Raw genomic sequence first — 12,524 nt, forward strand, 5'->3', positions numbered from 1 at the left:
CTGTGTACAATCCCCACACTCTCCAGTTGTTCCAGCATTCTGGGAAGATAGGGTGGGATGGCCACAATACATACCCAGTTCACCACCTCCACACACGCCATTCCCTTCACCATCATCAGGATGGGAGGCCTCATCCTGGAGCAAGAAATACTCTGCACTATAGTTCTCACGTTTTTATTTTCTTTTTGAGGCACGGTCTCGCTCTTGTCACCCAGGTGGGAATGTGGTGACACAATGATGGCTCACTGCAGCCTTGACCTTCTTGGCTCGATTATCTATCTATCTATCTATCTATCTATTATTTATTTATTTAGTAGAAGCAAGGTCTCACTATGTTGCCCAGGCTGGTCTGATACTCCTGAGCTCTAGTGACCTACCCACCGCCTCAGCCTTCCAAAGTGCTGGGATTACAGGCGTGAGCCACGGCCCCCAACTTTGCTCCAGTCTTCTCTGTCCTTGAAAGGCTGAGAGTCTGTTCCGACTTTACTCGGAGCGAGGTGAGGCCCCGAGAGAGCTCTGGGGCATCCATCTTCTGGGCATTCTGACTATGGAGGATGGAGGTTGCAGGTCCTTACCTGGGTGGGCGTGGGGCGGGGCACCAGGTTCACAGGTCCCTCCGGGCCCGGGCGCCTTAGAGGCAGCGGGGGCGCAGTCCGTCCCTTTGGTGGGCGGGGCCTCGAAGTGCTGGGGCGGGATTGGCCCCGGAGCCCGGGCTCGAGTCCCGTCTTCGCTCCAACGCGCGGGGGGCGAGGTCGGTGCGCGGTGACGTCACGACGCCAGCTCCTCGCGTCGCCGAGGTGGACTCTGGGAAACCAGCGGGTGTGGCCGTACCAGGTGAGGGCAGGGCCGGGGCGGGGCCCTAGCGGGGATTACCGGCGACTCAGACCTAAAGGGTTTCTCTTCTTGCAGACCATGGGGGCTCAGCTGAGCAGCGGCTGCGGCGCCCCGGACCCTGAGCAGCCCCAGCCCCAGCCCCAGCCCCAGCCCGCGGCGCTGGAGGGCGCGGAGCGGCCCCGGCCTCAGCCTCAGCCTCGGCCTCAGCCTCAGCCTCAGCCTCAGCCGCCGCCCCAGCCCCAGCCCGAACCCGGCCCGTGGGGGCCGCTGGATGATGTGCGCTTCCTCATCGCCTGCACTTCCTGGTACTGACGGCGCCCTCCTAGAGGATGGCGCCCTCCTAGAGGATGCTGCCCGTCTGCCCGCCGTTCCCTGTGGTTCTTGTCTGCCTCGTCTCTTGTCCCCACGTCTCTGTCTCTTATACTCCCTCCCGCGGCTCCCCAGAGGCGGCAGAGAATTCGAAGAGGTCGCCGGGGACTGGAATGAAGTCCCGGCAGGGCCGCCTTCGCAGCCTCGACCCCAGCCTGCTTCCCCGCCTGCAGCCAGACCCAGCTCATCCCTTCGTGCCCACCCCACCCTTTCTCCGGCTGGCTGGGTCCGGGGCAGCCCTGTCACTGGCCTCCAGAGGCAGGGCAGGCCTCCTGGTAAGCCCGCAAAGCTGCTGACCTCCTGACCTTGCCTGCTTTCATTAATATATTTATTGCTGGGAACCGTGCTCTTGACTATGTGTCCCAGGTCATGGCACCAGGGGCCTTGACTTCTGAGAAGCCCGTGCCACAACCACCCTCCCCATACTCTTGAGGGGCGCCGCTCCCCATCCTGGATCCTAAGGAGGCATCATGAGGCTGTGTTCCTGGAACCCCAATAACCCTGGGCCTCTAGGGCCAGCCTTTTGTAGAGGGAGGATATCTGACTGCCGGTCTGGCTGATGAAATGCATGGGGCAGCTCCCAGATACTCCAAACCGCCCGGCTCTCCCCCCAGAAGCTTCTTAAGGTCACTCTTGGAACTTGATCTTTGTTCCCTCATCCCAGGGAAATGACACACTCTGTATTTCTGTTTTATTTAGAAATGATTTAAAAAACATTATACAAAGGCTGATCAGTTTAAAATGTGACTGACACTGAAATGCTGTGATGTCCCCCAGGCTGAGGGGAAGCGAGGCTCTGGGGCCCCCAGTTCTTTGCCCCTCTGTCCACCCTGTCCTGGGGTGATGGACAAACAGATGACCACAGGCAGGAGAATCTGAGATTAGAAGCCTCTAGGCTGAGCCCTCTGGGCCTGGCCCCACATCCCTCACCTCTGTGGCCTGGGCTGCCTGCCTCCATCTCCTGCTCATTCTCAGCTGGCCTACCAGGAGCCAGCGGGGAGCCTGGCGGGAGGCGGGGGTGCCTAGAGCTTTCAAGAAGTGAGAGCACCAACCTGAGGAGTGGACAGGGACCAGGAAATGGGGGAAGGGAGGCCAGGAAGAGGTGGATACAGGAGACACTTCTCATCTCAGAGCCTAGAGAGGGCCACAGATGGGGACACAAGGCCCAGCCAGCCCACTGGATGGTCTGAGCAAGTAACAACCTCTCTGTGCTTCATCTGAGGGCACGGTGAGAATTACCGTTGGCCTCCCAGGGCCTACATGAGTTTCATGTGAGTTGACAGATGTGAGCTAATAAAGTGCTTTGCAAAGTATAAAACACTGTACAAACCTATGAATCACTAATATCTCCGCAGTTGTTCCCTGCCTGTCCCAGGGAGCCTGCCCTTGGCCAAAATGAGAAAAGGATGATGACGGGACACAGCGGACCCACATGGGCACCTCTGGGACAAGAGATTTTGCTTGAGACAGCTCCCAGGGAAGCAGGAGTCCCTGTCTGTGCTACAGGGTAAGCCTACCCCAATCCCAGAGACCACAGGGTCAGGGGCAAGGCCCATGCAGGCTCAGCGAGCAGGGGTGGCATCCAATACCTGGCCAGCACGCTGGAGACTGCCTGACACCTCTTTTTAGCTTTGGCAGAGAGCCAGTGGGCATCACTGAACCCACTGGTCTTGCCTAGGGCTCCTCAGTGACAAGCAGGACTGCCTCCGCTGCACTGGAGCCAGGCAAGCCGAGCCCTAGGAACTCCTGCCAGAGACCGTGACGGGTGAGCCAGTGAAGGTCAAAATGGGAGGCCCCTCAGCTTGGGGCCGCTACCAGTAGGGGTGCCCTTCTCCTAAGAGCAGTGTGGGAAGATGGCCCCAGTGAGCACGGTCAGCAAGGGCCAAGCTCTGGGAAAACACTGCTTCTGCAAGACATTGAATCGGCCTCGGGGTAGTTGGGAGTAGGGGTACTGAGCATTTCAGAAGAATGCCCTGGGCCCCTTCCGAAGGACTCCCAGGCCCTGCCACTGTTGGCCCTGCTGCCGTCTCCACCTCACCTACCTAGTGAGGCTGAGCCCCAGGCCGCAAGTGACAGGCTGGAGCAAAGCTGGGGAAGGGGACAACAGAGGGGAGTGGAGGACGGTTACAAACTCAGATCTGCCTCCAGAGATGGGGTCAGCTTCTGCCTCAGCTCTGTAGCCTCAGGAGCAGGGCTCAGCTACTGGGTTGTCTGGGCGCTAGAGTGGCCTTAGCAGCACCTTGGTCCTTGTCGCCTGGGGAAGGGCCGCTATGCTGGCCTTATCACCAAGACAGTCACCTCTAGTTCACCTAAAGCCTCAAGCAGCCTTTGCAAAATGGGACTTTAAACAGTAGTGACAGGACATTAAAATATTCACGATGTGACAGCTGGGTCCTTGTCAGACCCAGCTGGGCCACAGCCCTGCCTGCAGCATGTGACCCTAAATCCTGGGTCCCAGAAGAGACCCTGGCAAGTGGAGCAGGTTTCCTGAGGGATCTGCTGTCTGCCAGCAGGGAAACCCAGGCTTTTTGCCCACTGTGTCAGAAGCAGGGGTCCTGTAGCCTTGGAGGACAGTAGGGTGGGGGTGGGGGGACATCTGACCAGCAGGTGTTGGCAAAAGGGGACCAGGACTGGTGGCATCTCCCAGATGGGGGCTGAGAGCTAGTGCTGGCTTCCCACAGAGGGTGCTGGGTCCCAGCGAGGAATGGAGCTGTGGTGCCTCATGGATACCACGGGATGCCGTGACCACAGGGGCTCCTCCTGGCATGGTCCCTGTCTCCAGATGGAGCCTGGCCTATTCCCTTAAGTAGGGAGTAGTTTACCCAGGACAGAAGGCTGGCAGCTGGGTGCCAGACACCCACCCTGGGGCACAGCCCCCATAATTCCCTGTCCCACACTCAGCCTAGGCCAATGCACCCACCACTTCAGCTGTATGACCCCAGCCTAGGGCCCTGCTGGCCCTGGTGAGCAGTGGCCAGAGCTGCCCCTCAGACCCTGGTGAGGAAGGGCCTGGCTGGCTAGACCGAGTGTACAGAGAGGGCTTTGGGCTGCTCATACCCACTCCTGGACTGGCCGCTTATAGTAGGTGACAGGCTGAGGGCCTGTCTTGTTCTTGAACTGGAAGATGGTGTAGACCAGCACCAGGATACAGAGGGACAGGATGCAGGGGATGACCACGGCCACGGCATTCACGGAACCTGGCACATCATTGATGGTCACCATGATGTCCACGTCGTCCTGGGGCAGCCGCCGCTCCTTCCGCCGCTCCACCTCCTTCTGGTTGCAGCCCATCCAGTCACGAAGGATGTTCCGTGGGTAGCCTGGCTCCACGCTCAGTTTCTGGTTGTCAAACTTCCAGTAGTCCCTGCCCTTGTAGAAGTAGGTGTAATCTGCAGAAATACAGCCCAGTGTCACCGCTCCCAGACACTTCCTGTGCCTGCTCTGGGGCAGCATGAGAGGGAGGGCATCAGGCGCTGTGGCAAGGGAGGCAAGGTGGGCACACCTGGAGGTTTGGGGTGTAGTGCTTGACTGAGTCATGGAGTGTGAACCTGCAGAGGGGGGTGCCAGGCACCTGGAGTGGCTTGCCTGTCATCTCACAGGTGCTGGGAAACCAGAGGGAGAACTGGGACATGGTTCACTTTGTGCCACCCAGACAGGACCCTTTGCATGCAGTCTGGGTCACAGCTCTGTTACTCTGTACCCACAGGCCCCCCCGCCCTGCCCATGTGAGTGCCATTAAGCCTCAGCCCAGCTCCTGCTTGAGCCAAGAGAGGCAGGGAGCAAGATTTCTCCTGTTGACAGCAAGACACTACCTCTCTGCAATTATGGATTTTTTTGGCTTGGCACATATCACTTCACAATGCAGATGCAGGATCCTTGCGAGTCTTATGGGGGAGGGGTGGGCAGCCCTGCCAGTCACTCCCTGGGCAGCCACCCCATGGCTCCAGCAACAGCCTGAGCAGCCCAGCCAGTGGGCAAAGCAGCTTGCTCAGGCTGTCTTCATTGGCCAGCTCCCCACCCTGGCTAGGACTTTCATTGGTCTAGGTCCTTGATGTCACCTGTCTCTGAGGCTCCCCAAAAAGGGAGATCTTGTGTGTAAAGCATGAGGTATACAAAACAGCCAACAAATAGTGGCTGTGGCCATTGACTTTCTTATGAGTGATGCCTCCTTGGAGAGCCCTTCCCAGCTGTCTCTAGTCTCTAACATGGCCCCATCTAGCTCACTGCTCTCTCCCAGCATTTCTTTCTTTCTTTTTTTTTTTCTTTTTCAAAGACAAGGTCTCATTCCATCGCCTAGGCTGGAATACAGTGGTGCAGTCAAAACTCACTGCAGTCTCAAACTCCTGGTCTTAAACAGTCCTCTGGCCTCAGCCTCCCAAGTACCTGGGGCTACAGGCACATGTCACCACATCCAGCGCATTTTTGTATTTTTTTTTTGTGTGTGAAGATGGAGTCTCACTATGTCACCCAGGCTGGTCTCGAACTCCTGGCCTCAAGTGATCCTCCCACCTTGGCTTCCCAAAGTGCTGGGAGTCTTTCCCTTATAGCATCTGTTGCTACCTTGCTTTATGCACCTGGACTGGGACCTATGCAGGTCCTGTTCATTGCCACGCCCCCAGCTCCCACCACACAAGCTGTCTGTTATTATGGAGTGAATGAATTATTCTTGTCAATCCACATAAACCGAAACCCACAAGATGATGATGATGATGACTACAACAGCAGCTAAAACATATAGCATGGATTGTGTGCTAGGCATTATTTCTAAGTATGCTATATAATTTATCTTATTTAATCCTCACAAAACCATTATATAAAGGTAGGTCCCATTATTATCCCCATTTTATAAATGAGAAAACGGAAATTAGAGATTTGCTCAGATTCATAGTGAGTGGTACTATAGTGGTTGTGAACCCAGCCATTCCAGCTCTAGAGGCTGTGCTTTTGACCATATTAATGGAGATCTACTTAACATACAGTCCTGGAGACTCACTCTGCATCTGGCCAGGCTGGCTGCTCCTCCTGAGAAGCTCATAGGCTGGTGGGGAGACAGGCTGTGAGTGACTGATGGCAGTTGTGGGGGCTGGTGGCCAGCATGGCTTCTAGGAGGAGTTCAGGAAACACAAATTTAAAAAGTTTTTCTCTTGATGCAGTGGCTCACACTTGTAATCCCAGGGCTTTGAGAGGCCGAGGTGGGAGGGTTGCTTGAGGCCAGGAGTTAAAGACCAGCCTGGCCAACAGAGTGAAACCTTGTCTCTACAAAAATTGTAAATTAGCCAGGCACAGTGGCATGTGGCTGTAATTCCAACTACTCAGGAGGCTGAGGCAGGAGGATCACTTGAGCCTAGGAGGTTGAGGCTGCAGTGAGTTATGATCATGCCACTGCATTCCATCCTGGGCAACAGAGTAAGACCTTATCTCTTGGAATTAAAAAAAAAAATTTTTTTTAAGGTTTTATTTTCATCTTCTTGCCCTTAAGCCCTGTGAAAAGGTGCCTTTGAAACATGCATGCCCATCATTGCTTTTCAGATTTGGTGACTCAAGGAGTCCCTGGAGTACACCTGAGGATAACTATTTGAGAGACGCTGTCTGAAGGAGTCAAGTCAGCCTATGACATCTCTCTGTTGTGAATCATTCCTGCAGATGAAAAAGAGTAACTTGGCAGCTGGTAAGTGAATTAATGGACCATGTGAATGTGGGGAGATAGGAGGCAACTGTCTCCCTCCAGGTGTCTTCTCAAGCCTGGAGGCCCATGGGCACTGAGGATGCCTGTGGGCACTGATGAGGACCACATAAAACCAGCTCCCCATTCCCACCACAGCCCGGCCTTTACGTACATCCTTCCTTGCTGATGAAGGCCCCTTGGGGGGCCTGTGGGATGCCCTTCCACACGGTGATGGGCTTGGGGTAGCCAGGGTCCGTGGCCCGCCGCTCCTCACTGTAGCGCCAGTACCGCTCGCCTTTGAAAAAGTAGGTCTTGCCCACGGGTTCCCAGCGCAGAGCTGTGTCGATACCTTCACGGGGAAGACAGCTGCCCAGCTCCCCGAGGCTGTGGGGGTACCCAGGCTCCACCGTCACCTCCTTAAACACCCAATACTTGTCACCTGTGGCCAAGAGGAGCCCAGGATCAGCTTCTCCAGTCACTCAGTGCTGCCTGCCCATGTTCAGGGTGTCAGGTGAAAACAGCCTTAGGCCTGCCTGATCCCCTCAGCCCCTTGGCCCAGTTTGAGTTTGGAAGGGCAGGAAGCCTGAGGCCAGTCACAGATCGTGGACTACTTCCCTTTGCTGCCTGGGCTCCAAGTCCCACCCTCTTCTGTTCATGTGACCTGCTCTTCTCTCCTCTCTGGTGATCTCAGCCACTCCCACAACTTCACATGCACTACCACCCCTCAAACCTCTACCAGTGACCCCCAACTCCGAGGCTCTCCCACTGGACCTGAGCAGCAGACCCAGAATCCCTGACCTCCCTTGGCCTGTGGGCAGCTCCACATCAGGGCTTCCCAGAGTTCCTCATCTGCACCCCAAAAAGGGCTCCTTCCTCATCACCTTCTGCCTGCCAGGTCCCCAACAGGGAGTCCTCACTTCACTGTTGACCCTCTCTTTCTCCTCTCAGTATTCAGCCACATTTTTTTTTTTTTTTTTAGATGAGTTTCGCTCTTGTTGCCCAGGCTGGAGTGCGATGGCGTGATCTTAGCTCACCGCAACCTCTACCTCCTAGGTTCAAGCAATTCATCTGCCTCAGCCTCCTGAGTAGCTGGGATTACAGGCCTGTGCCATCATGCCCCACTAATTTTTGTATTTTTAGTAAAGACGGGGTTTTATCATGTTGGTCAGGCTGGTCTCAAACTCCTGACCTCAGGTGATCCACCCACCTTGGCCTCCCAAAGTACTGGGATTACAGGCATGAGCCAGCATACTCAGCTGAATATTTAGCCACTTCTGAGGCCCTCTGACTCTCCTGACAGCTGTCCCCTGCTCTTCAGCTGCACGGCTCCTCCCTGGTTTGGGCCTCATGAATGGCGCTCTCCAGAACCGCCTCAGAAATGGCCACCCTGCCCCTGCCATGTCTGTCACCTCCTGCCTGCTGGCTCTCTGCTGCTCAGAAAGGTTCCATGGATTTCCAGCCTTGGCCTAATGGATCAAGAGCACATTCTGGCCTGGCAATAAGGGCTCTTCAGGATTTGCCCCCAAATGACCTTCCTGGGCCATTTCTCACAGCTCTCCAAAGTGAGGCTTCTGTGGCCATGAGGTGGGTCTTCTAAGCCCTGTGAACATCTGTTCCCATCCCGACCCTGCTGCTTTACTCAGCCGTTGTCCCTCTGGAATGTTTTTCTTGCTTCTCATTTTCTAAGCCCTGTGAACGTCCATACACATCCCAACCCTACTCCTTTATTCAGCTGTTGTCCCTCTGGGATGCTTTCCTTTCTTCTCACTGTCTGTAGCTCACCCATCTTAGGCCTGGCCCAAGTAAAGATAATTGTCATGAAACAACCTAGCACAGTGCTGGGCACAGGGTGGGCACCTTAGCTCCCTCCCATGCCCTCCCCTGACCTCCCCAGCCTGAGTGACCTCCTCCCTCTGGGTTCTTACAGAACTGACCAGATGGCCTCCCATGGGGTACTGGGTGGTCTTCACTTGCTTGTCCCATGCTCTACTTCATGTGGGCGGAGCTGGTCACCCCACCAACCTTGGCACATATAGATTCTCAGGCATCACTTTCTGACCTGATTTGTCAAAGGTCAGTGTCTCTGTTACGGCTAGAAGGGCCCTCTGAGGACATCTGCCTCCCACCCTGCCTCTTCCAGCTTAGATGGGAAAAAGGAGGTCCCAAGACCTTGGGCAGGGAGCTATCCTGCAGCACAGGCGACATTACCTTTGAAGAAGACAAATCTCCCATCGGCCCTTTCGTAGGCTGCGTCAATGCGGGCAGGAAGGCCCTTCCAGAACTGCTCGATCTGCATGGGGTAGCCCTCCTGCACTCGGTTATTGCGCAGGCGCCAGAACCAGCGATCCTGGGAGGGAGCCAGAGAGGGGGAGAAAGGTGTGTCAGGCCCTGCCTCTGAACCCAGTGATTTCAGCCTTGGGGTTTAGGCCCCAGCAGCCCAACGCCTTCCCTAGGGCCCAGCCTGGCAACCCTCCACAGAGCCTGTCCATTAGCTGCTTCGGACTTTTAAAGCCTTGGGAGGAAGACAGGACGCCCCTGTCACTCTCTTCATTTCAGGCTCCTGCTGACTGTTGTGGGTGGACCATGAGACAGACAGCAGACAGGCCTGGTGTGGAAGGGCGCTGTGAGGGAGCTGGAAAGGATGAGGTCGGGGCCTGGAGTGGCCACATGGGGGCAGCGGAGTGTCGCTGACGTTAGGTCCTCAGGAGAGCAGGAGGCTGGGGTGGTCACTGATGCTGGGCCCAGTGCCCTTCATGGGGCTGGCTCCATCCAGCCGGGCAAGGATCATGGGAGCCAAGCCATGGGAATTCCCTGGAGACCTGGGCATGAATTGATATTCCTCCACTTGTGGCTACATGACCTAGGGCCTCATCTGCAAGTGCAGGTTATAATGGAGAATCATGAGAGATTCTAGGCAAAGGGCCCAGAACAATACGGGGCACACAGTCCATGTTGAGTAAATGGCAGCTAAATAGTCCGAGTCTGGTAAAAATGCCTCTTCTAATTGGCGCCTTGTCCCCACTGCAGCCTCGGGCTGGTAAGCAAGCAATCTAGGCAAGGCCTGTAGCCTCCCAGGACCTCTGTTTTCTTATGTGTAAATGGGGATGATAAAACCCAGACCTGCCTATGAACAGTTCAGTTGGATCAAAGTAGAATGAGTGCAGAAGAAGAAGCATGATTTGTAAAAGGTGTTTGACAAAGTACTTTCACATCCAGGTGTGTGACCTTATTTTGACTTTTATGTCTCTGTTAAGTTGATCTGAGATATACGGAGTCTTAAGAAAGGCCTAGACTTGCCTAGAGCCACTTGGTGAGAAGCCAGACTGGGGCTGACCCACGTTGCCTGATTCCTGCGAGGTGCTCAGCGTGTGCTGGGAGAACTCCATGAGGGGAGTGAGGCAGCCTTCTCCACCAGCCGGCGTGATGGAGACGCCCTGCCCAGATCCCCTTCAGAGAAGGGCTTCTTGCCCCAGTGGCTAGGAGTGTAGCCAGCAGGCAGTTTTCAACTGTTAGCCCCTTTGGGGATGTCCTCTGCTCCAGAGAGCCCCCCTCAATTACTGGATGCCCTTGCTCATCCCGTGATTGAATGAGGGAGGGGTTATAATGTTCCAGATATTTTGGGCCCAGCGTAGGATGACTGGCAGGCCACCGTAGCTCCAGAGCTCCCTGTGGGGGTGGCTGAGGCTGCCATGGGCCTGCCTATGTTGCCACCTCTCCCTCTTCCCTGTCCTGCTTCCTTCTCTTCCTTCCCACAGATGTCGATTCCTAAGGTCCTCCCTAATCGAAATCCTGCATTCTAGACCCCACCTCAGAGTTCGCTCCCCTCAGAACCCAACCTACAACACGTCAAGCAGACGGCCACTCTGTAGTCCATGGCTGAAGGAGGACAGATGACAAGGTATAGCCTGGCCAGGAGCAGCCTCTCAAGCCTTGGCAGGGTCTGGAGTCAGATTCAGCCACCACTGACCTAGTGCCTACTCCAGGTTGGCCATCTTCATAGCCAGGCGTTCACTGGATCTTCACACACTCTTTGCTAAAGGAATGACTCCCCCAGGTTTCAGATAGAGAAACTGAGGTCCGGAGAAGGGAGGTGACTCACTCAGTCAAGGTCACAGACCAGAAGCCAGCATCCACACTTCCCCCAGCATTAACCCCTGGGGAGGTGAGTGATCACCCATCTTTCCCTCTCCCTCCTGGAAACAAGTTGATTCACTCAGCAGCACCAGGAAGAGACCCCATGCCCTGGCCACTGGGCCAGCTCCCGTCCAGGCCCCATTGTAACTGAATCCCAAATCAGGAACTTTCCCCAGCTCCATGTTGTGGGGGAGGAGGGGGAAATGTCAGGGGCCAGCTGAGGGGCGCCAATCCATTGGCTCTACCTTAAACACAAACATCTCGCCGCGGAAGAGGGCCACTGTGTTGAAGTTTCCGTCACAGATGTTGGGTTTGGTGCCTGGTGTGGATGGCCGGTCCCCGAGGGGTGGCCGAGGAGGCCTGGGCTGGCGCTCATGCTTCCTCTCCGATGGTGAGTGGATCCTGCGGACGGGGAGTGTGGGGAGTGGCCTTGTGGGCTCCAGAGGCTCAGCTGGGGGTCCTAGAGAGAGGGGCTGCATCTTAGAGAGGGGGCAGCCGTTCCCTGCCTCCCACTGCCATTGTCTCAGCCTCACCCAGGCAGTGCTGAGACAAGTCTGACCCAGTCCAGCCTCCTGTTCCCTTTCCCTGGTTTAACTCCCCAAGTCTTTGAGAAAATGGATGAAAATAGCCATTATATTGAGACTCTCATTTTCCCACCCCCAAGTCTGGTATCTTCTCTTTTCTCTCTCCTGTTACAGACCAATCATGTCCTTCCTTAGGGTCAGCGTCCCATGCCCTCTCTGCCCCCTTCACACACACTGGCCCCACTTCTCACCTCCTTCATTCATTCTCTAACCCACTCCAGTGCAGTGTCTACCCACCACCAACCGCTCTCCCAAGATCATCCAATGGAGGCTTGACTCAGACTTTGATGAGCACATGCCTCATCTGGGGATGTTGCTAAAATCAGATGAGGGTTCAGAGGGCCTGGGGTGGGACCTGAGATTCTATATCGCTTCACACTCTCAGGTGATGCTGATATTGCTAGTCTGAAGACTACACTTTGAGCAGCAAGATTCATAGAAACACTTTCCCTGAAACACCCTCTTGGTGGTTCTCCTGCCTCATGGGCTGTTCCTTCTCAGCCTCCTCTGCTGGCCACCTGTCTCATCTGCCCTACTCTAAAGGCTGGCATGCCCCTGAGTCCACTTCTTTTTTCTCTCCACATTTTTGTCCTTAGGTCAGTGCTTCTCCACCTGTGCTGCATATTAGGATCACCTGGGGGAGCTTTTCAAACTCCCCCAGATGTTCAAGAAGCACCAGGCCAACTATCCAACTATATATATAAATATATATATATATATTTTTTGGAGGAGTCTCACTCTGTCCCCCAGGCTGGAGTGCAATGTCGCTATCTCGGCTCACTGCAAACTCCACTTCCCAGGTTCAAGCGATTCTCCTGCCTCAGCCTCCTGAGTAGCTGGGAATACAGGTGCATGCTGCCCCACCTGGCTAATTTTTGTTTTTTCAGTAGAGATGGGGTTTCACCATGTTGACCAGCTGGTCTCAAACTCCTAACCTC

The 12,524-nt window shown here is 55.4% G+C and overlaps 2 protein-coding genes across 2 annotated transcripts in view; one reads left to right on the forward strand and one right to left on the reverse strand.

The window, feature by feature from the left end:
* Nucleotides 1–103: 103 nt before the first annotated feature.
* On the forward strand, nt 104–1,940 carry MMP24OS (MMP24 opposite strand). The gene is made up of 2 exons (XM_037733022.1): nt 104–834; nt 910–1,940. Exon 2 carries the CDS (start codon nt 913–915, stop codon nt 1,144–1,146), a length of 234 nt encoding a protein of 77 aa, XP_037588950.1. The 5' UTR covers nt 104–834; nt 910–912; the 3' UTR covers nt 1,147–1,940.
* Nucleotides 1,881–12,524, reverse strand: part of MMP24 (matrix metallopeptidase 24) — a 51,245-nt gene continuing 40,601 nt past the window's right edge. The window contains exons 6-9 of the mRNA XM_017513516.2: nt 11,248–11,462; nt 9,077–9,215; nt 7,041–7,307; nt 1,881–4,592 (exon numbers count right to left, since the gene is read on the reverse strand). Of these exons, the coding sequence (XP_017369005.1) occupies nt 4,255–4,592; nt 7,041–7,307; nt 9,077–9,215; nt 11,248–11,462 (959 nt within the window). The 3' untranslated portion in view covers nt 1,881–4,254. The remainder of the gene's footprint in view (nt 4,593–7,040; nt 7,308–9,076; nt 9,216–11,247; nt 11,463–12,524) is intronic.

This window comes from Cebus imitator, unplaced genomic scaffold, assembly GCF_001604975.1.
Source record: "Cebus imitator isolate Cc_AM_T3 unplaced genomic scaffold, Cebus_imitator-1.0 Scaffold18, whole genome shotgun sequence".
Classification (NCBI taxonomy): Eukaryota; Metazoa; Chordata; class Mammalia; order Primates; family Cebidae; genus Cebus; species Cebus imitator.

Bases quoted from the DNA above. Each gene is read 5' to 3' on its own strand.
- MMP24OS (XM_037733022.1), top strand. From the start codon at position 913: ATGGGGGCTCAGCTGAGCAGCGGCTGCGGCGCCCCGGACCCTGAGCAG.